The sequence below is a fragment of the Boleophthalmus pectinirostris genome, unplaced genomic scaffold (assembly GCF_026225935.1).
Source record: "Boleophthalmus pectinirostris isolate CB_2022bp ecotype Guang Dong unplaced genomic scaffold, ASM2622593v1 HiC_scaffold_9, whole genome shotgun sequence".
NCBI lineage: Eukaryota > Metazoa > Chordata > Actinopteri > Gobiiformes > Gobiidae > Boleophthalmus > Boleophthalmus pectinirostris.
Window position 1 is genome coordinate 5870993 of NW_026571541.1, and position 24253 is coordinate 5895245.

A 24253-nucleotide genomic window follows, 5' to 3' on the forward strand; every position below is an offset into this window, starting at 1 on the left:
ACAAAACATCATCGAGATAAAATCTGACAGGAAGTAGTGACGCAGTGAGGTCACTATTGTACACAGAGCTCATACTTAACTCCATGTGTACTTTACCCACAGCAGGTCCGGGCCGCACTGTCGTCTACTCTTTGGCCGACTCCGCAGACGGCTCCTTCTCCATCGAAAAATCTTCTGGCATCGTCGTTTTGGAGCGAGTTCTGGATCGCGAGGTGCAGTCTTCGTATCAGATCACCGTCCGCGCTTCGGACCAGGGCACGCCCCGGCCTCTGTCCTCTCTGGTCAACGTCACCATCACCGTGCTGGACATCAACGACAACCCGCCGGTGTTCGAGAGGAGGGACCAGCTGGCCACCGTCCCGGAGGATGTCGGGGTGGGCACGGAGGTACTGAGGGTCTACGCGGCCAGCAAAGACATCGGCACCAACGCGGAGATCACCTACAGCATCAGATCTGGCAACGAGCACGGGAAGTTCCATGTCCACCCGCTCACAGGTGAGTTTGAAGAGACCAAAATCAGTTAGCTGAACATAATGTGAGTTTAAAGGTGCACTGTGCAACTTTTCTGGTGGAAGGTCTGCCATCTGCTTTGCCTGGAATGTTCCAAAGTTTGTAAGTAAGCAAATACATCTTGTGTTTATTCAGTTACTGGTGTTTTTATGTCTCAAAACTACAGCAAAATGCCTGCATTATTATTGTGAGCAGGTCCACCTCTCCACAGATCTGACCTGTAACTCGGCCTGGTGTTGTCACCTGCTTGTCAACATGGAAATATTTAACTCTTTCCCCCATGAAGACGACATTTGACGACCCCCCCTGTACCCTTAATGACGACTTTTGACTCCTCCGCTGTATCACTAAAGACGTGATTTGACGAACTTTAGAAACGGCTCGGCTTTTCACATAGCTTCAAAACACGTGCAATGGAAAGATCACGGCGCTGCGGCGCACAGTTTTAGAAATAATGAGGAGTGGACGTATTTTATGGATAAGTTTAGAGAAAGTGACTTTTATAGATTTCAAAGTGATGATGAGGGTGATTATAAAGTGGAAAACAGCGATAGCGACGGACTTACAGAGAGTGAATCTTACGAAGATGAGAATGCCGCTGATGCATCTGTGTGGAGTCCTGCGATATCCAAACAAACTATCCGGGCTTTATACTCGATTATGAACCAAAATTGCCCTGAAATCACTCGTGGAAGTCTGTTTTCTTTTATGCAGTTATGCTCTATGGGCAGCCCTAGTAACATATGTATGGGTTGTTCCTAGTAGGCGTCCAGGGGGGAAAGAGTTAAATTACCTGCAGATCATTTCATTAAAAAAAAAAAAGCAAAAAACATGGAGTCAAAGTGGTGGATGCTCTACCAAAAAAGTTCCACAGTGCACTTTTAGGAATGTGTAAAAGTCGGGGGAAATTCATATAAAAGTAATACAGACTTATTGTTTAAATTACAAAAAAATGTAATATGAATACTCACTTAGTCGGATACAGAGAACATATAAATGCACTTTTTACTCAAATTTGCGGACCTGGTAAAATTTAAAACATGCCAAATCTCATTAAAAGTGAAACTCAACCTGCTCCCAGAAAACATTCAAAAACTGTTCTGCACAAATGAATTCAAATACAACCTGAGAGGTCAAAAAACTCTTCTCTTGCACCACTCTCAAAAGCATGTGTGTTACCAGACGTGGAGTACATTTATACATAAGAAACCACATCATTTTTGAAACTGTGTCATGAACAGAGGTGAGTTAATATAAGTTTTTTCTTCTTCCCACTCCTTTTCGAGAAATGTGCTTTTCTGTTGTTTACGATGTAGATGTAGTATGTGTATGATTATTGTTTCTCTCTTGGCACAAACTGGAAATAAAAATGAATCAGTCAATGAAATCTCTGAAATGTGAAATCAGAGAAGAACGTGAATAGTGCTGGGCATTTAATCCAATTTTAATCGCGATCCAGAGTCATTTATGTCTAATTGTCAATTACCAGCTTTTTTTTTGTTTGTTTTTTTAAGCAGTCTATAGCCAGTCCTCTGTCAGTGAAAGCATGTGGTTTGGAGCAGAGTTCAGACTCTGGAGAAGAAAATAGACTATTTTTGTGTATATCTCCACTGCTTTAACCACCCACAAACCAGGGACTAATTAATTAATTTGAAGATATTTGTTCTCAAGCGATAATTACATAAAGTTCATAAGGTTAGTACCGTATATCTACTTACTTCTGCTATTAATAATAATACATAATGCATTTTGGACTCTCAGAAACAATTAGTAAAAGTTTGTCGGTTTATTTTCATCATATCAGAGTTGAAAAAGAAAGTTGAATTAGAATCAGAAAAAAAGTGATTCGCCCTAGTGTAAAAGTGTGTATTTAGGAACCAATGATAGCACGAAGGTTCCAAAAACACCAACTAACCAAACAAAAAAACAACTACTGTATTTTCTGGAGTAAAAGTCGCTCTGGAGTATAAGTAGCAGCAGCCAAAAAATGCGCAATGAAGAAGAAAAAAACATATATAAGTCACACCGGACCATAAGTCACACTTTTTGGGGAAATGTATTTTATAAAATCAGAGACCAGGAACCGACATTTCACCTTGAAAGACAAGTTATAATAACAACAACTGAATAGAGAACAACAGGCTGAATAAGCGTTAATATTTCATATTTAAGTTTTCATATAACATATTTCAGTTCTTCAGATAATTTTAGCATAAACAACATAACATAAGTTTACCAAACTCACAATCTCACTCCAAATCATTAAATTCATTGAATTCTTCACCCTGAGTGTCACTTCTGCGTGACCTCTGGAGATAAATCGTAGATCCATGAGGTAAACAGAGAGCTGCTTCCTCTTCTGTGTAGCTGTCGTCAGATTCAGCACCAGTTCCAGTTAGAATTATTCCTTTCTGAATCCCGACAAGATGGTTTCAATTGTCATTGAAGTTCAGGATTTGTCTATTCATCCAGTGACTTCCACAAAAGTTACATGGTGCATCCTCCCGGTTATCGTGAAGCTGTGTTCTCCTTCCTCGCTATCCACCAGTCCCTCACAAGTTTTTCGCTCACTCCAAACTTTTTTTCTGCTGCTGTATTACCGTTTTTGACTGCAGATTTAACTACTTGCAGCAAGACAGCGGCTTTTTCTACAGGAGACATGCGCAGTAGAGTGCGAAGTGACAGTGGTACAGGAGTAATAGTAGTACTACATACTGACACACAAGCCCCAGAGCCTCTCATGGCTGTCAGTCGCACTGGAGTATAAGTCGCGGGAAACACCCAAATCATGAAAACAAAGTGTGACTTATAGTCCGAAAAATACGGTATACCTTTTTTTAAATGTTGCTGATAACCTGGAGTACAGTGTTTTATTCTGTGGAATTTTTATACTGAAATGACAATGATTCTTATTCTGAAAAGCATAAAACATTATAGATTAATAAGTGTACAATTATCCAACCTCTACCAACTTTGTGAACTGTGATATTTTAAATGAAAGAATGGGAGAGTGCATGGTTTGTTTGTAAATGGATGGAAACTTGGATGTATTTGAATTGTTTGTGAACCTGCCCGTGGACTACAGATGGAAACTAACTTTAGCTGAATCTGGTGTAATGCGGCTCTTCTTTTACGAGATAAATGTGTTTATATGTATTCCCAGTTTAAATAAACTAATCAACGAAACCAAACGAACCCCCCTTCTCTCCTCTCAGGTGTGATCCATTTTGTATTGTGCATTGTGTAGCTTTTCTGGTGGTGCTTTGTCTGGAATGGTTCACAGTGTGGTATTAAACCTTTCTATCTTCATGGAGACCAAAGCAGACCAAGTTACAAGTCCGATCTATGGAGAGGCGACCCCGCTCACAGTCAGAATCCCTGTTTTTCTGGGTATTTTTGAGCTGTAAAACCATCTGTAATTGAATAAATGTAAAGTAGATCTGTTTAATGTCACACGGCGGAACATTTCAAGCAGAGCAATGACGTATCCATAGAAACAAGCAGGTGACGGACCCCTTCTCTCCCCTCAGGTGCGATCCTCGTAGCTCAGCCTCTGGACTATGAGACGTGCCGGGACTACTTTCTGACCGTGGAGGCGCGGGATGGAGGAACCCCGCCCCTGAGCGCCATCACCACGGTGAACATCAACCTCACCGACGTCAACGACAACGCGCCCATCTTCAGCCGCGACGTGTACTCCGCCGTGGTGTCCGAGGACGCCGCCATCGGGGAGGCGGTGGTGCAGGTGAGGGTCAGATCACACCCGTGACACTTTAGAATGAGCTTAACCCTAAAGCCAAGTCATACTGTGTTAGAATATCAGAAACCTGCATACCACTCTAACTGTAAAAAAAAAAAAAAAAAAAAAAAAAAAAAACACGAGTAAAGGCAGCTAAATTGGGTTTGCCTTGTTCTTCCCCAAGAACTCTGTGACTATGTTCATATACACACCAAAATGTCATTATTATCTGTTTTCTGAAAGTGAAGACCAAGCTTGTACTTTACTGTGATAAAGTAAAAAACTGTCAAAAAGTCAAGTCTGAGGCACTCACAAAAATCCTTTAATGGTTATATGGTGACATGGGACAAACCATTAAACTACTTTTTATTCTAATTCCAGCAGAGAGACTCAGACGTTTTGACAGATTTTTACTTTATCACAGTAAGTTTTTACATGATAAGCTCGGTCATCTGCACCATTGTTTCCCAAAGACGGGGTCGCGATCTAGATTTTTTTTCACGATCTTTCATATCTCTCTTAAATATGGGTCCCCAGAAAAAAGTTTGGGAAACACTGATCCACACTATATGTTAACTTCTGAGCACCTGTTGTGGACTTCTACTAGGATACCCTGAAGCTCTCACTTCCTCCGTGTTTTGATGATTTACATCAGGGGTCTCCAACCTGTTGCTCGGGATCTCCTCAGTATCTCTCCACCCCAATCCAAGTAACTCACCAAACGATTTCTGAATTACACCTATTGTGCTAAATAAGTGAATTTTGATTGATTAAATGCCTGTTTTCATTGTAACTAGGGGTGTGCAAAAATATTGAAATATTCATATATCGTATTGTTTAATGTGATGATACAGTATCGATATCATAGGCTGCTGTATCAATATATCATATGAGTATTTTTTGGTATATTTTACTGAATTGTTTTGTTACAGAGCTACAGTTTTTTTGGTTTAGAGGAAGGAAACTCTTTTATGCGACACATTTTCGACATTTGACATTTTCAGTGTTTTGATGATTAAAATGTTTGTGTTTCATATGAACTTTGCATAAGAAATGGTTTTACACAGACTTTTAGTATCACAGTCATCATTTAGCCTAATTTTGAAATATATTGTATCAAATCAAAAGTGCACTATATATGTATCATACCATGACCTGCGTATCGAGATATGTATTGTATCGGCAACTTCTTAATGATACACAGCCTTAATTATAAATGTATAACCTTGATGCCTAATTTTGTACACTAACAAATGGATAATGGTTTATGTTTTATAGACATCTAGCTGTACCCTATGTAAGGCTCACCCTGGCTCTTATATTTATTACTAAATTTCTTGCCACTAACATTAGTAGCTCTCTGGTATTTTCATTTTGTAAAAGTAGCACACCAGAGGAAAAAGGTTGGAGACCTCTAATTTACATGTTTACATCTAATTTTAATACATGTGTAACTCCAAAAATCTGTTCAAGAGCCTATAGTATTTACTGATCTATGTTAAAATGTTGTTTCCTTATCAAAACCATACCTGGAGTTGTGTTTTGTTTCATTCACATGTTTGATGCTCAAACACTATTCTTAGTTTGCATATTTAGGTTATTTTCTCTCCGTTCTACCTTGTGATGTCATGTGGTAATACAGGAAGTACTGTGTTTTTAATCTCCACTGTGTTTTTCATCTCCACACAACTTTATCATGGTAACACTTTATAATAACTACACCTTATTTAGCCTTAATAAAGCACGAGTAAAGACTTAATTAATAATGAACAAAGACTTATAATGATTCATGCTTAGTAAATGTTTAATAAAGGATCATTAGTCTTCACTTTAGAAAAGCTCTCCAAAAGATTTAACTAACAGATAACAGCTGCCTGAATGATCATTGCATTGTATTATTAGTAAATCATTCTCTCATAGTTTACTAATCATTAATAAATGCTCAAATGGTTAGTTCATGAGTAATTAAGTATGAAATAATTATGAGTAACTATTTACAGCACAGGCAAATTAAGTGCAAGTGCTAATTAAGGTAGTAGTTAAGTAGTTACTAAGCGGTGAATCATTATTAATTAAGTCTTTGTTCATTATTAATTAAGCCTTTGTTCATGCTTTATTAAGGCTAAATAAGGTGTAGTTATTATAAAGTGTTACCCAATCATTCAGATAATTTCAGCCCTGGAAGTGCCAGTATCTACTGAACTAAATGTAAGAAGCCGCAGTTAACTTGAAAACTGCCACTTCATGACAAGTTTGAACAATGAACATTTTGAGCTTTGGAGATGTTAACCAACTAAAAATAAAGGGTTACTCAAACACGTGAATGAAACTCCAGGAGCATTATCATATATGTTAAAGCTCACCAGTGTCTTTTGTGTTATATAGGACCTTTAATAATCAGATTTGGACTGTTCGTGTAACCGCAGCCAGTGTCACCACGCAACTGAACCAAATTGGCAAGTGCTTTTGTACGAAGTCAGCTCAGTCACTAAACTTTGGATGCGACTAAAATATCTCCGCTCTCGGCGCCAAAGTCTCACTCGTAAAACGCCCAGGTGTCTGTTACCGTGGAAACACAGGTGGGCAGCGACAGAGCTGGAACAGAGCGTGATCTGTTTTACAGCATATTAAGAAACAAAAGAAGAAGAGGAGCTTTTGAGCAGGTGGATGTGGTATTAGGGTTCAGGAGAGAGGTGCCTGAGGGGAATGGAAAATGGGGGAGCGGGTCTGATTTTTAATGTGTTTCTGAGACGGAGGGGCTTAAACCAGAGCTGCAAATGGCCAATGTGAGACAATGGGAAACACAACACCTTTGTGAAAAATGGAAAAATCGTTTCAGATTTGAACTCAATTTAAGTCACTACTACTTCAAAATCATAACTTACCAGCAGCAGTAAAAGGCATTGGACTTACGTACATCATTACTGCAGTCTGTACTACTGCTACTGCTATTATATTACAACTAGAGCTACCATATACTACCAACGGGGACTACTAAAAGAGGCTAATCACCGCTACTTCAAAGTGGTATTACTTACCAGATGGAGTAGAAGGCATTGGACTTATGACTACAGCTATCATTACTGCAGTTTGTAGTACTGCGACTGCTATGATACTTCAACTAGAGCTACCATATACAACCCATGGGGACTACTAAAAGAGACTAATTACTACTACTTAAAAATAATAATAAATAAATAATAACAGCAGTACGGTAAGGCATTGGACTTACAACTTTGACTACAGCTCATTATTACAGCTTGTAAAACTGCTACTATTACTAAAATACTACTACTACTAGTATAAACTACAAACGTTATTATTGCCTTATCTCTACTAATACAACTACCCACATAAAAGGGACTAATTACTGCTACTTCAAAATAATATTACTTATTAGCAGCAGTATAAGGTATTGGACCATCAACTATGACTACAGCTCATTATTACAGCTTGTGGTAGCGCTACTACTACTACTAAAATACTACAACACTACAACAAGAGCTACTACTAGTATAAACTACAAACGCTATTATTGCCTTTATCTCTACTAATACAACTACCCACATAAAAGGGACTAATTACTGCTACTTCAGAATAATGTTACTTACCAACTGCAGTATAAGTATAAGGCTACTGCTACTACTACTACTGCTACTACTACTACTACTACTACTACTACTACTACTACTACTACTACTACTACTACTACTGCTACTACTACTACTACTACTACTACTACTACTACTACTACTACTACTACTACTACTACTACTACTACTACTACTACTACTACTGCTACTACTACTACTGACTACTACTACTACTACTACTACTACTACTACTACTATTGCTACTACTACTACTACTACTACTATTGCTACTACTACTACTACTACTACTACTACTACTACTACTACTACTACTACTATTGCTACTACTACTACTACTACTATTGCTACTACTACTACTACTACTACTACTACTACTACTACTACTACTACTACTACTACTACTACTACTACTATGCTACTACTACTACTACTACTACTACTACTACTACTACTACTACTACTACTACTACTATTGCTACTACTACTACTACTACTACTACTACTACTACTACTACTACTACTACTATTGCTACTATTGCTACTACTACTACTACTACTACTACTACAGCTGCTACTACAGCTGCTACTGCTACTACTACACTATCTAATAAGGCATTAAATACTTGTAATATTACAACTTGTAGTACTGTTACTACCACTATAACTGCAAATAGAACTATTACATCAGTGTCTCTCTAACTTTTTTTCTGGGGATCCATATTTTAAAAGTCACAAATCTTCACGACACAAGTCAATAGACATTATTCATAAATCAGTAAATTCATAAATCAAATTTTGTGACCATTATTGAACATTAATGAGGATATTTTATTGTTGCCTGGGTGATCGTGTCTCACTGAACAGTTAGTATTACTCAAAAGTAGTAGTATTTCTTAAACAATGAAAAACAGTAAGAGTTTCCCACAGAAAATTGGTTAGGCAAGGCGGTGCTGAAAAAGTGAGTAGTCGGGGATGCGCGGAAATTGGAAATTCTGTGCACAGAGAAGAAGTGAGGAGGAGCGGGGGGGATATGTGGAGAGGAGATTCTGTACACGGGGAAGAAGGAGCAGAGGGGGGGTTACGCGGAGATATTTGTATATGTATATCACACACCTACATGCAGATCATGACAAGGCGACCCAAAAAAAATCTCTTGCAACCCACCTCAGAGTCGCAAAACAATGTATTACACTACAACAGCAACTACTTCTACTATTACCTCTGCTACTACTACTACTTCTACTAAAAACAATACTAACAATACTCTAAGACTTATCTCTACTGCTTTAACCACCCAGCAACAAGGGATTCCTTTGTTTGAATAGAACATAGGCTTAAAAATACTTGTTTTAAATTTACCACCGCCAACATGTCATCCTGCTGTCTCTGTACAACTTGGAACAATCCATCTTTGGCCCCATCCACACTAGTACGTTTTCGTTGTGGATGCAGTGTTCGTTCACACTAATCCAATTGAAAATGACTCCAGAGACGGAACTGATCTGGTGCTGCCAGCTCCCACGAATTCATTTGATTACGGATCTGATCCAACACTGTGTGGATGCCTGAAAACGCTGATACTCTGATGTAGTTCTATGCACCGCAAAGTAATTCACCACCAAAACGCTAAGAGGCTAGAATATCTGTCCATTCATATATACAGTCTGTGTGTACGACATGCAGACGTATAATCTCTGAAAAGTTTAATATGAACCATCTCCAACATGATAGAAGCACAGAACAGACTCACCATCAGCAGAACATCCCTCTGTCACAGAAAGAACACTCATATTCCACTGAGTTGTGTCCTTTAGTCTGAAAGAAGTTGAACCGCATCAGTGCACAAGGAACGAGCTGTTTTGTTTTGTTTTTTTTAATGCAAATTAGCCATGCTTTTTTTAAGTTTCATTTCTGTAAAACATAAACAAATATGCTCCAAGCTGTGTGGATAAGGAAGGCTTGTGGGCACAGAAATGACGTGTCTGGACGCAGATACGGTGATACGGTGATTCGTTTCAGTGTAAACGTAGCCTTTATCAATCAATCTTTATTTCTAGAGCCCTTTACAACACTAAAGGTGCTCAAAGGTGCTTTTCCAATCAAATAAACAGAATCAAAACATGCAAAACATTAAAAATAACTGTAAAATAAAAAACACAGTTTGCAAAGTGACACGTTTTGAGCCTGGATTTGAGCAGGACAGAGTCTGCCACGGTGCGCAATATAAAGTGATTTCCTTAAGGCCCGGTGTTCTTGATGCTCTTGGAGATTTTGGCTTCACTTAGTTCTTTTTTAATAGAAGTGATATTAAACGCACACGTTGTATTTGTGTGTGTGCGCAGCTGATGGCGGAGGACGTGGACAGTCAGATGAACGGGGCAGTGCTGTACTCCATCGTGAGCGGAGACAGAGAAAACCAGTTCTTCATTGATCTGCTCAGTGGAGTCATCAAAGTGAACAAGCAGCTGGACAGAGAGACCGTGAGTATACTTTTATTATCAACTATATACTGTCTGGTTTTACATAGATCACACATGATGCACTGAGTTTACTGATACTTTGCAGCGCCACCTGTTGTAATTTCAATGAAGTTAGTTCTTTCGGGTCAGATCCAGTCCTGGTTTAGTGCAGGTCTAGCCCGGGTTTAGTCCCAAATTTAGTCCTAGATCAGTCCCAAATTTGATTTTCTCTTTGTGATGTGACCTCACCATAAAAACCCATTTATTAAATCAATTTGAATGTCATTGTTTTCATTTTATTATAGACGAATATAGTGTTTTGATCAATTGTTAAAGAGCATAAAAAGTTATGAAATTTTTGAACAAATTTAATACTTTCAACACATTTACCCCCTCAAATGATACTAATTTGTGTTCATTTTTATCTAAATTTTAAACAGAAATACATACACATTTACTTTTATTACTCTATTATTTCATTGCACCAACTTTTAAAATTTTGAGTTGAAGGCATAACATTACAAATACAACGATTCCTATGGCTTATAATAAATTTATTCTTGGGTTTCAGCTCCCTGTTACTGTATATACAACATTTTGAGGGTATTTAGTTTTAAATTGTTAATCGCTATGGCAACAGTCCTTATCCCTTATCAGTCTGAAACCCATAGATATGAGATGATGTTGTATCATTATCATTTTGGGTAAATTACAGTGTTGTCCAATGTTCTTTTCCTTTTACTACAAAGAAATTTAACTAAAAAGTTGTGCCCAAGATGCTGCAATTTGAGGACTTTTAAATTCTTAATCGCTATGGCAACAATCCTTATTTCTCATCATTCTGAAACAAAGATAGAGAAATTAGACCTTTTATAATTATCATTTTGGGTCATTTTACTAAGTTACCAGTGTCCAGTGTTGTTTTTGTTTTTTTTTCTTACAAAGAAACTCAGTTAAAAATGTGTGCCTTCCATGCTGTAATTTGAAGACTTTTTCCTATTCAAAACATTTTAAATTGTTAATCGCTATAGTAACAGTCCTTATTTCTCATGAATCTGAAACCCACAGATAGAGAGATTAAATTTTTGTAACATTATAATTTTAGATAATTTTACTAAATTACCAGTGTCCTTTTTTTTTTCTTTTTCCTACAAAGAAATTCAATTAAAAAGTTGCACTTTCCATGCTGCAATCTGAGGACTTTCTCCAACTCATAACGTAAAATACAGCTTTTATTTTTTAAATTGTTGATTGCTACAGCAACACTCCTCATTTCTCATCATTCTGAAACCCACAGATAAAGAGATTAGATGTTGTAACATTATAATTTTAGGTAATTTCACTAAGTTACCAGTGTCCAATGTTGTTTTGCTTTTGCCGCAAAGAAATTTAATTAAAACATTGCACTCTCCATGCAAGAATTTGAGAATTTTTTCTCATTCAAAGGTATAATACAGTATTTAATTTTAAATTGTTAATCGCTATGGTAACAGTCCTTATTTCTCATCATTCTGAAACTCAAGAGATTAGACATTTTATAATGATCATTTTTGGTAATTTCACTAAATTACCAGTGTCCAGAAACTCAATTAAAAAGTTGTGCTTTTCATGCTGCAATTTGAAGACTTTTTCCTATTCAAAAGATTTATTTTAAATTGTTAATTGCTATGGCAACAGTCCTTATTTGTCATCATTCAGAAAAGCCACAGATAAAGAGATTAGACGTTGATCTAGGGCTGTCATGGTTAGGGAATTTCTCCTGGAATTTCTGATATCCCACCCCCTCCCCCACCCCCATCCCCCATCCCCCAGAGTTACAATATTTCCACCAGCTCTGAAAACTCTCTGATGATGCACTTGTTGTGCAGATGCACATGGACCTTGGTTGTTGTGTGGATATAGCATGTGTAGCATGGGAGAAGTAACATTTGGCTTTGGAACAAGTGTCGTTGCATCTCTCCAGTTCTCACTGTGGCAGCTCAGGTCAGAGTCCTGCACCAGGTCGGGTCAGAGTCCTGCCCCGGGTCGGGTACCCGCGGACTTAAGAGAGAGAACCCCTAGCACGAGCACATTGAGCAGGTGTCCGCAAAGCTCAATCGGGCGGCGCGCACTTAACTCACCTGCTGTCACCCGACAGTCTACGTGGGCGCACCTTAGTCTTGGGTTAGTCCTGATTTAGACCTGGTTTAGTGCTGGTTTAGTCCTGGTTTAGTCCTGGGTTAGTCCTTGGTTATCACGGGCACGGTAACGGGTGGTATGTTAACGGGTCCGGGCGTGTGACCTATGTATCCCTAACCCTAACCCTAACCGTTGTCTCTAAAACTGGACCTGTGCAGGACTCTGGGTCGGGTCACATTGGTCATGTGTGGTGATCGCAGTGGATGTTGGGCCTCTTAGTACCGCGGTGATTCATTTTTGCGGTTATCGCGACAGCACTATGTTGATCCTGATCATTTTAGGTATTTTCACTAAGTTACCAGTGTCCAATGTTGTTTTTCCTTTTTCCTACAAAGAAATTTAATTAAAAAGTTACGCTCTCCATGCTGCAATTTGAGGACTTTTTCCCATTCAGAAGATACAGTATTTACTTTTTAAATTGTCAATCGCTATGGCAACATCATTGTGAAAGCCATAGATAGAGAGATTAGACGTTGGACAATTTCAGTAAGTTACCAGCGTCCGATTGTTGTTTTCCTTTTGCTACAAAGAAATTCAATTAAAACGTTCTCCTCTGTGCGCTGCTAAATGTACGAGCTTACCCCATACATCTTGAAAAGCCTAAGTGCATGGCTAAACTAATAATACTTTAAGACAACAATTAGAAAGCGCAGTCTGCATGTTGTTTCTCAAATGGTGATTACACATTTCCGCTTGTTTTCAGGTCACTTAATTTGATTGGCTAAAGGCAAATTTAGGACTCATTAGTGCCGAAGAGATAGAGTTTTTTAAGGCCATTTTTCTACGCGGGGCCCGTTTCTCAGACAGCCAAGCCTCGTCTCGCCTTTGGACACAGCTCCCTTAGCGCTAATGCTAATTAGCTTCAGCTGCTATAATCTGCAGTTACATTTGTCGTTTGGCAAAGACTCGGCTGTGACCTGGCGCGAATTATCCGACTTCACCTGGAGGCTCTGTGTACATTTACATTTCAGACACACAGAGAGGAGAGGGAGCAGGGGCTTTGTAAGTGCATTACGCAAAATGGAGATGCGTTTTACCGTGGAAAACCCAGACCAACTAATCCTAATTCTGTTATTTGTAGAGTACTTAAAGATGTATTGTGTATTTTTTTCTGGTTGGAGGGTCCGTCAAATGCTTTTCTTTATGGAGATGTTGTTGCTTTGTCTGGAATGTTTCACAGTATGGCGTTAAAATTTTCCATCTTCATGGAGATCAAACCAGATTATGTTACAAGTCACATCTGTGGAGAAGAAAACCAGAATTTCTTGGGAATTTTAAACTATAAAACTACCTGTAATTGAATAAGTGTAAGGTAGCGCTGTTTAATGTCATATGTTTACAGCAGAGCTTTAATTCTGAATAAAAATAATTTAATTCTGAATAAAAAAATAATTCTGCTTTAAAAAAGACCATGTAAACACTCAATTCCTGATGAAAATGATTATTCAGAATTAAACTTAAAACTTAATTCTGGAGTAAATTGGTGCTTTATTCCGATTTTGAAGCCAAATTAATGTATTCCTTGATCGTGTAAACGTTTAGTCTTCATAAAGATAATTTGGGTCGTTCAGTGCATGCTCGTTGGGTCACCCTACTGAAGCAATCCAGACGATCCGGCTATTATTTTACTAATATATATAGATAGATAGATATAAAAATCCCTGTATACTAAAATAATAGCCGGATCGGCTGGATTGCGTCAGAAGGGCGACCCAACGAGCATGCACTGAATGACCCAAATTATAATTTTTATATATAATATATATATATATATATATATATATATATATATATATATATATATATATATATATATATATATATATGATTGATAGATAGATCGTTAGATAGATATACCTGTATACTAAAATAAGAATTTCACAGTAAAATAAAGGAAGAAATAATATATATATATCCTTCTTTTCTTTCAAAAATAAAACAACTCAGCTCAAGCTCATCATCTTTGCATTAACTCAACTGTTAAGTGTACCATAACCATGAGCTCCTTTAGCAGAGGAAACTCGGGAAGTTCCTTATTTTAACAGATCCATGTCCCAAACCAGCAGTAAGGAGCTGTGAGGTTTCCCACAATCCACTGCAGATCAAACCCAACATTTCCAAACACTGTTGTACAAGTTACACTACAGCAGATTATTCATTAAAATCTTCTGCATAAATAAACTTTACATTATTTACAGAGCCACATCAACCCGTTTAATATAATAATGTGTTTAATGCAGCTGTTTTACAGAAACAAAATTTAAAACCGCATGGCTTATTTGCATAAACTATCAGTGCTAACCCTAAACTATAAGTGCTGAAAAAAACAGCTCGCTCCTTGTGCCACTGATGTGCTTCAACTTCTTTCGGACTAAAGGACTCAGTGGAATATGAGTGTTCTCTCTGTGACAGAGGATGTGCTGCTGATGGTGAGTCTGTAAATGGTGAAAAGGCTCGTGGTGCTAGAAGCTTTCATCATTCACAGCAGTTGTGAGTAGTGAATGAGACAACTTGTGAGGGGAGGGGTCACAAAATCAAGGAGGCGGGGCCGCGCAGGGGTGATGGCAAAGAAGGTAAGCAAAGTGGCAAAATCAGCCGACATATAGGATATGTCAGAATCCATTTCGTGCTTAAAAAATATATTGATATATTTCAAATACCGAGACATGGCCCACCCACAGTATGTAGTAATATTCTGCAGCATGAGATGAATCAATATAATACAGTATGTTCAGTCATGTTCTATTTTTGAATGCTCTACTTTCTGTATTACCCCATTCTTTTTGAAGTACTGCTCTCTGACTCAGTCCAATTTGGTTCATACATTTTCAAAGAACAGAAACGAGTCCGAAGTCTTGTGTTTATAGAGAACACTGATTAAACTCTGCTCTGTTAAATCACCCATCTAAATATTGAAGTTTCAGTGTAGCTCTCACTTACTAAACACTGTATATAGATCCTGTATTAGCTCCAGTGCACACATGAAGCGAGATTGGAGAGCCTTCATCTTTCAGTTCAGCCCGGCTTCATATCTTCAGAAAGGTTTGATGGGAAACGATAAAGTATTCATGAGAGAGAGCGGGGATCAAAGTGTGAGCGAGGAGCAGTGGTGTGGGGTTTGGCCTGCTCCCTCACTTACCCACAACAGCGTTTAATGTACTCTACAGTAGAAATGTCACTATATTATCAGCCTGTCACTGTAATTACTAACTTATCATTCAGTACAGGTACATCTCAATCCAGGTACATCTCTCAAAAATTCTGAAAATCAGGATGTGTCAGGAGTCCACTAGTATATAATGTGCTGTATGGGTTTGACTTTGTGAAATCAGTGACAAAAAATATAGATTTTTTTTTTTAGATGTACCTGTACATACAATAGGTGAAACATTGTACTAGTATTTTTTTATCTTAATATTCATCATGCGTACCATTTCTTTAACCTGATTCATCAACCGGTTTCACTTCGTGGAAACCGTCTGACCTTGCTCGACAGTAGGCGGGTCATTTTTTTATTTAACCAATCACTGCTATTTGGACGTATATAAGTTACCAAGTTAATGATATATTAAGCTTTTCCCAAATCCCGTTGGAAGAAGGGCAATAACGTCTTTCCCCTTGATAAAATTCACAGAACATTCTCTTTGTTCCGGGTTTTAAATCCTCGATCTTGGGAATCGTTGCCAACACAGAATTTATGGCTCTTCGCTGATTGGCTGGTGCCTGGACTCGCACTTCCGGGGTTGTTGCAAACCGTCTAGTGCAGACATGTCAAACTCAGGCCTGGGGGCCAAATTTGGAGCACAATATAATTGTATTTGGCCCGCGAGATCATATCAAATATGTATTAGAGCTGCCCACTGGCTACAGATCGGCTATAAAGACATTATTTATTTAAAAATTTGTTTTTATTTTATGATGCTTGTTCTGGATTCATTGTTTAAGCAAAACTATTATTAAACATTTATTTTAATAAGAAAAGGTTTAACATTACATATCTCGAAAGAAGAGAAAAAGATTTTGTTGAAAATTTTCAATAAATATTTAGTTTGGCCAACGACTTAGTCCCAGTTTTTAATTTTGGCCTCTGTGAATTTGAGTTTGACACTCCTGGTCTAGTGTATTCTGATTCCTGACCTAGTCGCTGGAGAAAAATGAAATTGAGTGGAGGTACGAGGTAGCACCAGCCTGTCTACTGTTTCTTTGCATTACAGTTGAAATTTCAGTTATTTTATGATAACAATGGAAGTAGCAGGTTGGAAAAACAAACTTCTATGACTAATTATTGGTTCATTCTGTTATTTATTTGTTGCAGCTCAAGTCTTTTAATGATACTGTTTATTTAAATAATGGTGTACTGGAATTATCTTGCTTTATTGTTATGGTGTCAGTGACATGAAGTAGTTTCATGTCACTAAAGTAGTATTATTGTTGAGGTCGAGGGTACAGCACCTGTTTGTTTCCATGGGGTATATTCTGAAGTATGCCATTAAACCCTTCCATATGCATTTATACTGTGAGCAGGGTCGCTTCTCCACAGACGGGCCTGTAGTTTAATGGTGATGATGCCACATAGATACATAAAATTAAATGCATATCGTGGGACATTCCAGGCACATTTGCTCTCTTCAGCCTATAAACCATCACCTGTGGTAAAACGTGTTCACAACAAACGCATGGCTCTAACCGAGGATTCACGTTGCCTATTCACCTCATTCTGGAAGTTGCCGTGGTAACTTGATGATACAGTATCGATATCATGGGCTGCTTTATCGATATATCACCAAGAGCATTGTGTTTTTCATATTACATTTGCACAAACTTAATAGACTTTTAGTATCACAGTCATGATTTAGCCTTTGTTTTCACTGAATCAAATTGATTCGAAATATATCGTATCAAACCGTATTGAACTGAAAATGCACTGTATCGAAAAACGTATCGTATCGTGGCCTATGTATCGAGGTATGTATCCTATCAGCAACTTTTTAATGATACCCGGCCCTAGTCGCCATCATCATTCGGGTTGTATTATTGTGTATGGAGCTGCTGATCTTGACAGCAAATAAGATCAATACAGATTATAAGTCCATTTTAAAGCCTCCAGAGAGTCTGTGCAGTGTGACCTTTTGGTGCTCATGAAGACTGAACATTTTACACCAATGAACCTGCTTTATGTCAGATTTAAAATGCAAAACATTTCCCAAATTCTCCATTGACTTAAATGGGATTCCTCTTTAACTGGAAGAGCCACCACAAAAAGGAGAGTATAGGAGTGTTTAGAGACAAAAGTGGACGAGGCAGAATAAGGTGGAGAGACTTCATGTGCTTACTTTCCCATTGTTCATTCCTGTTGCTGGTGTCGTAGCTTCAAGACCGCTTTTTTACGGTCTTGGTTTTGTCTCGGACTCAAGCGCATTTGGACTCGGTCTTGCCTCGGTCTTGATGGCGTTTAGTCTTGGTCTTGTCTTGGGCTTGAGGTCTGACACTCGATGAGTGTGATCATATTTCATTATGACCAGTAAATGTGCAGAGGCTGCTCAATATCACTGCAAAACCAGTAAGATCATGTAACTTTAGATGTTATGAACTTGAAAAAAAACCACTTGATTCACTTGTTTTCTGTAAATTTGAAGTGGGATTTAAAAAAGTGGTTCTTAAACTGTGAGTGAGGGTCCAAAAAAAGGGAAGCCAGGTGTTTCAGTGCAGTTTGCTTAGCTTATTTTAAGCCTAAATGGAAATAGATTTATAAAAACATTGATATATATGTGCCAAAATAACTGTAAAATACAAATAAATGTAGGAAATGACAAAGATGATCTTGATTTGGTCTCGATGGGCCATGGTCTCCATCTTGTCTCAGTGTCGATCTTGAAAAGTCTTGGTCTTGTCTCGGTCTTGACCTTTAAAAATCTTGGTCTTGTCTCGGTCTCGAACTTTCAAAGTCTTGGTCTTGTCTCAGTCTCTATCTTTAAAAGTCTTTGTCTTGTCTCGGTTTCTATTTTTAAAAGTCTTGGTCTTGTCTCGGTCTCTACCTTCAAAAGTCTTGGTCTTGTCTCGGTCTCGAACTTTCAAAGTCTTGGTCTTGTCTCAGTCTCTATCCTTAAAAGTCTTTGTCTTGTCTCGGTTTCTATGTTTAAAAGTCTTGGTCTTGTCTCGGTCTCGATCTTTAAAAGTCTTGGTCTTGTCTCGGTCTCGATCTTTAAAAGTCTTGGTCTTGTTCTCGTCTTGTCTCGGTCTTGATCTTTAAAAGTCTTGGTCTTGTCTCTCATCTCGATGTTTAAAAGTGTTGGTCTTGTGTCGGTCTCTATCTTTAAAAGTCTTGGTCTTGTCTCATTTTCTATGTTTAAAAGTGTTGGTCTTGTCTCATTTTCTATGTTTAAAAGTCTTGGTCTTGTCTCATTTTCTATGTTTAAAAGTCTTGGTCTTGTCTCATTTTCTATGTTTAAAAGTCTTGGTCTTGTCTCATTCTCGATCTTTAAAAGTTTTGGTCTTGCCTCGGTCTCCACCTTTAAAAGTCTTGTGTCGGTCTCTATCTTCAAAAGTCTTGGTCTTGTCTCAATCTCAATGTTTAAAAGTCTTGGTCTTGTGTCGGTCTTGATCAAAAGTCTTGTCTCAATCTCGATGTTTAAAGTGTTGGTCTTGTGTCGGTCTCTATCTTTAAAAGTCTTGGTCTTGTCTCATTTTCTATGTTTAAAAGTCTTGGTCTTGTCTCGGTCTCGATCTTTAAAAGTCTTGGTCTTGTCTCGGTCTCGATCTTTAAAAGTCTTGGTCTTGTCTCGGTCTCGATCTTTAAAAGTCTTGGTCTTGTCTCGGTCTTGATCTTTAAAAGTCTTGGTCTTGTCTCAATCTCGATGTTTAAAAGTGTTGGTCTTGTTGTCTCTTAAAATCGTCTCTATCTTTAAAAGTCTTGGTCTTGTCTCGTCTTGTCTCTCGTCTTTAAAAGTCTTGTCTTGTCTCGTCTCGATCTTTAAAAGTCTTGGTCTTGTCTCGGTCTCGATCTTTAAAAGTCTTGGTCTTGTCTCGGTCTCGATCTTTAAAAGTCTTGGTCTTGTCTCGGTCTTGATCTTTAAAAGTCTTGGTCTTGTCTCAATCTCGATGTTTAAAAGTGTTGGTCTTGTGTCGGTCTCTATCTTTAAAAGTCTTGGTCTTGTCTCATTTTCTATGTTTAAAAGTCTTGGTCTTGTCTCATTCTCGATCTTTAAAAGTTTTGGTCTTGCCTCGGTCTCCACCTTTAAAAGTCTTGGTCTTGTGTCGGTCTCTATCTTTAAAAGTCTTGGTCTTGTCTCAATCTCAATGTTTAAAAGTCTTGGTCTTGTCTCAATCTCGATGTTTAAAAGTGTTGGTCTTGTGTCGGTCTCTATCTTTAAAAGTCTTGGTCTTGTCTCAGTCTCGACCCTCAGAAGTCTTGGTCTTGTCCTGGTCTTGGGACCCTGTGGTCTCGGACAGGTCTTGGTCCCGATTCCTGCTGTCTTGACTAGAGCACTACCTGTTGCTGACAGCAGAGGGAGCTCCAACACCTCAATACCGCTTTGGAAACTGAAACTTTACAAGGTGTATTTTCAAATGCAGTAAATAGCTACTGCAGTTTACAGTATTTTCTTGAGTTACATACTGTAGCTTTAATTTATTATACAGTGAAAATCTTATTCAAAGTGCCTTTATACTGGTTGACACACATATATTCTGGCAGAAGATCAGCATCAGTAAATGAGCCAACGCCGGTTTTACCATAAGCCCCCTCATATCTCCAATATACAGCTAATAAATAATGATCCTCTCGTCTTCGGGCTTAACAAACTGTACGCTCACTCACACGCCGCGTTTTAGTTCACACCCACGTGCACTCTACGGATACACGTGCACGCCCGTCACGCTCGTGCACGTCCGTTCGCTGCGGGATATTTTGAGTCTGAGCATATTGCTTTATGAAACTGAGTTAATGAAGCTCGCCAGGAAAAAAAAAAAACCACAACAACAAAATAAAACAGGAGCGGGGAGTGTGGAGTGTGAGACGAGATATACCTCACTGTAAACAAGGCTGACCTGGAAATACATAAATACATAAAAGAGGGGAAAGGATCTATCTATAGTAAGAGTGATTATAATGTGCTTTACCGTGTTATTATATGGTAATTGAGAGCAGTATTGTATATATTAGCATAGTAAGGCATAAAAATACTTTGAATGTGGGATGATCCTGCTATGTTTCTGGCTGTTGGGTGAATGCTAGTACATAATACACCTAACAAGAATTGATCATTTGCAGTGCATCATGCTGGGGATACCGTAAATTCCGGACTATAAGCCACTACTGCTGCTAATAAAACGATGCGGCAAATATATGGATAAATTCTTTGTTTGGCACATTGTCCGTTCATATTTACGGTCTATGGTTTGGCAACACAGCGGATAAATGCAGGCTGAGTGCAGAAAATGCCGCTGTCTGTGCGATTACACATGGATCTAGAGTTAACATGAAGTTGTTACACTATCTAGAGATATTGTCAGTGCACTCAAATAGTTTATCTCCGTGTGATCAAATAAGTTATGATGTTAAATGAACACTAGTGAGGGGGATACGTCTTACCCGCATGTGTAAATTACAAGAAGAAACATCTCAAATTTCAGTAGCCGGACATCCAGTCATACCTGATTGACAGAACTAGGAAGAAATCTGCTGAAATCCTCCAAGACACTGACATGATACAGACAGGACAGAGGCTCTTTCTGCAGGAGACATGCATCTAAACCAGGACTAAACTAATGTTAAACCAGGACTGCATCAGGTCTAAACCAGGACTAAACTAAGACTAAACCAGGACTAAATCAGGTCTAAACTGGAACTATATCAAGTCTCAAACAGGACTAAACTAAGACTAAACTAGGACTACATCAGGTCTAAACCAGGACTAAACTAAGATTAAACCAGAACTAAATCAGGTCTAAACCAGGACTAAACTAAGATTAAACCAGAACAATCAAACTTAGTATAAGCACCATACTAAAATGTAGCACAAAGTGCTTAACATGCAACAGAAAAATTACAATACAATAATTAAAATCAAGAGCAATCAGGTCTAAACCAGGACTACATCAGATCTAAACAGGACTATCACAATTTTTACCAATCTGATCCATGCCAACAGTAAAGAGGAGCATAAATTGTCATTTGTTCTGACAAAATACACAAATCCGTGTTTAAAAATGACCATAAAGAAAAAAAGATGCAGCGTCAGAAATCCCTCAGATTATAACTGACACGAGAATGCACAATGTTACACGTTCTTTGTACAGTTTTATTTATACTAACCATGCCAACCCAGGTGTGTCCCAGTTTTGAATTTAGAAAATCTGGTCACCCTTTTCTATGGATATGTCACTGCTCTGCCTGGAATATTCCGCAGTATGACATTAAACTGCTCTACTACTTTACTATTCAATTACAAGTGGTTTTATGACTCAAAAATACCTAGAAAAACAGACATTCTGACTGAGCAGGCTCGCCTCTCCGCAGACCTAACCTGTAACTTGCTCTGCTTTGGTCTCTATGAAGATAAAAAAGGTTTAATGCCATACTGTGAAACATTCCAGACAAAGCAATGGAGAAAAGTGTTTGTCGAACAATCCACCAGAAAGTTTACGTAATGCATCTTTAACTTATACTTTAACCATAGTGTAAAGTATTTTTATTTGTGTAAATGTGTGTAAATTGTACCAACAAACTGCACTCTTTACTCTGAGAGGCTCGAAAACGGCTTTATAGATTCAAGGATTTATTGTCATCGCCACAAGTAACAACAGAATTACATTTACAATAAGCGTAGTTACAGTATTATTGGAGTTCATAAAGCGTACAGTAAATACTTCAAATACAGAAATCAATAGTGTATAAACATAATACTCTATTGTGAAGTACTTACAGCAGTGACACAATAATGTGACATGAAAGAGAGAGGTAGATCCAGCAGGATATGATGCAGATGAGTGTTTGTTGCATCAGTAAAGCTTGTAAAGAATGTATTTGGAGTCTGGTTAGTACTTGGATGGGAAACCGCTGGGAAAATCAGGTGCCACAGTGGGGCGCCAGTGGCAAAGTGTCTGAGAGAAGAACTCAGCCTAAATCTGCAGGGTTTGTGTGTTAAACAAGTGTGAATGAAACAAAACACAACTCCAAGTCTGTTTGTGATGAGGAAACGACATGAGAACATAGATCAGAAGTTTAACTCTGTGTCTGGAAACAAGAAGTAGGACAGTACTGCTAAATTACAGGGTAAGATAGTACCAGTGCAGAGGAAATACAGCAGTAAAATCACTAAAGTATAGATGAGGAGAAGAGGAAGTTGGATAATAAGGAATTCAAGAGGCTAGTGTCAGTGAAAGATGTAAACATCTCCATTAAAATGCAAAGATCCTGCACACGTATAAGTGCTGTGCTTCTTCTGCAGCTTAAGATTCAAGAGGAGTTCTTAAGTGTAAATACAGACATTAGCAGTGCAGCTATTTCAAGTATTTATCACTATCTGCTCATTTTAAATTGGTTACATTTTATAATGCAATGTTTTATCAATGTTAATTCCCTTTTGTAATTATTTTTGTACAGGCTGTAACTGTAGGAGGTGCTGTGAGAAGACCTTTACTGCCCTCTTCTGGACACTCATTTAATGTTCTACTTGTGTAACATAAAGCATAATGAACAGGAAGTACATGTTTCTGTGTTCTTCTGTAGGTGCCCAGTTACACTCTGGCGGTACGTGCTCTGGACAGCGGAGCCCCGCCCCTGTCGTCCACGGTAACAGTAACCATCGACATCTCAGACATCAACGACAACGCTCCGGCCTTCTCTCCGGCCAATGTCACTGCGGTCATACAGGTACCAGCACCAAAGACAACACACACACACACATTCACACATACACACACATATGAACATATCAGACCTTTCATGAAATTAATGTATAAACTTGCTTTTGTGTTTATTCCTGTTACTGCACTTGACCTTCCCTGTGCTTCAGCTTTGCTCTTAAAAGTCTGAGAGTTCAGTCATGTACAGTTTAATCTATAATCTATAGTCTATAATCTGTTAAATTAGTATCATTTTCTCTATTTCACCACCTGCATTTCCATGAAGAGAGACAAGTTTAATGCCATATTGTGGAACATTCCATATTTCCTTGGAGAGAAGTGTGTGGTAAAAAGTGTTATTTTAAAAAGCTATATTAAATCTACAATAGCATTTCACATTATTATAGCATTTCCCTCTGGGGCAGATAAATTAAATCAAATTGAAAAAAATATATAAATCTCTATGGCTCCAATTATTTCAATGATGAAATGTTCTCTGTAGAGAAATAAATATGTCTAATGTACTCAGCACTGTGTAAAACTGTTGTTCAAACATTACAAATACTCTGAGTGATTTCAAACTAAATGTTAATTTAATTCAGTATTGCAGTAGTTGTACTACTCACTCAAGGCATTAGCCCTTATCCCCGCTGATTAAACACATGGCTGTTGCTCACTGTCATGGCCCTGTGTTTGTCAGGAGAACAAGCCCATTGGCACCAGCATCATTCAGCTGTCTGTGGTGGACCTGGACTCCTCCCATAACGGACCGCCCTTTGACTTCCACATCCTGTCGGGGAACGAGGGTGGCGAGTTCGTGCTGGAGAGAGACGGTACCCTCACAGCCAATCAGGTGTTCAGGAGAGACCTGGCCACCGAGTATGTGCTGCAGATCAAGGTAAACACAG

At 38.3% G+C, this 24253-nt stretch overlaps 1 protein-coding gene across 3 annotated transcripts in view; it reads left to right on the top strand.

Annotated features, from left to right (window-relative positions):
* The window catches only part of fat3a (FAT atypical cadherin 3a), a 203879-nt gene that overhangs the window by 138562 nt on the left and 41064 nt on the right, over nt 1–24253 (top strand). For 2 of the 3 annotated variants that reach the window (XM_055148013.1, XM_055148014.1), the window contains exons 15-19: nt 106–495; nt 4041–4255; nt 10206–10343; nt 23230–23373; nt 24046–24243. In XM_055148013.1, coding sequence (XP_055003988.1) covers nt 106–495; nt 4041–4255; nt 10206–10343; nt 23230–23373; nt 24046–24243 — 1085 coding nt within the window. Of the gene's footprint in view, nt 1–102; nt 496–4040; nt 4256–10205; nt 10344–23229; nt 23374–24045; nt 24244–24253 lie in introns of all 3 variants that reach the window. The other variant, XM_055148012.1, reaches the window with a different exon arrangement.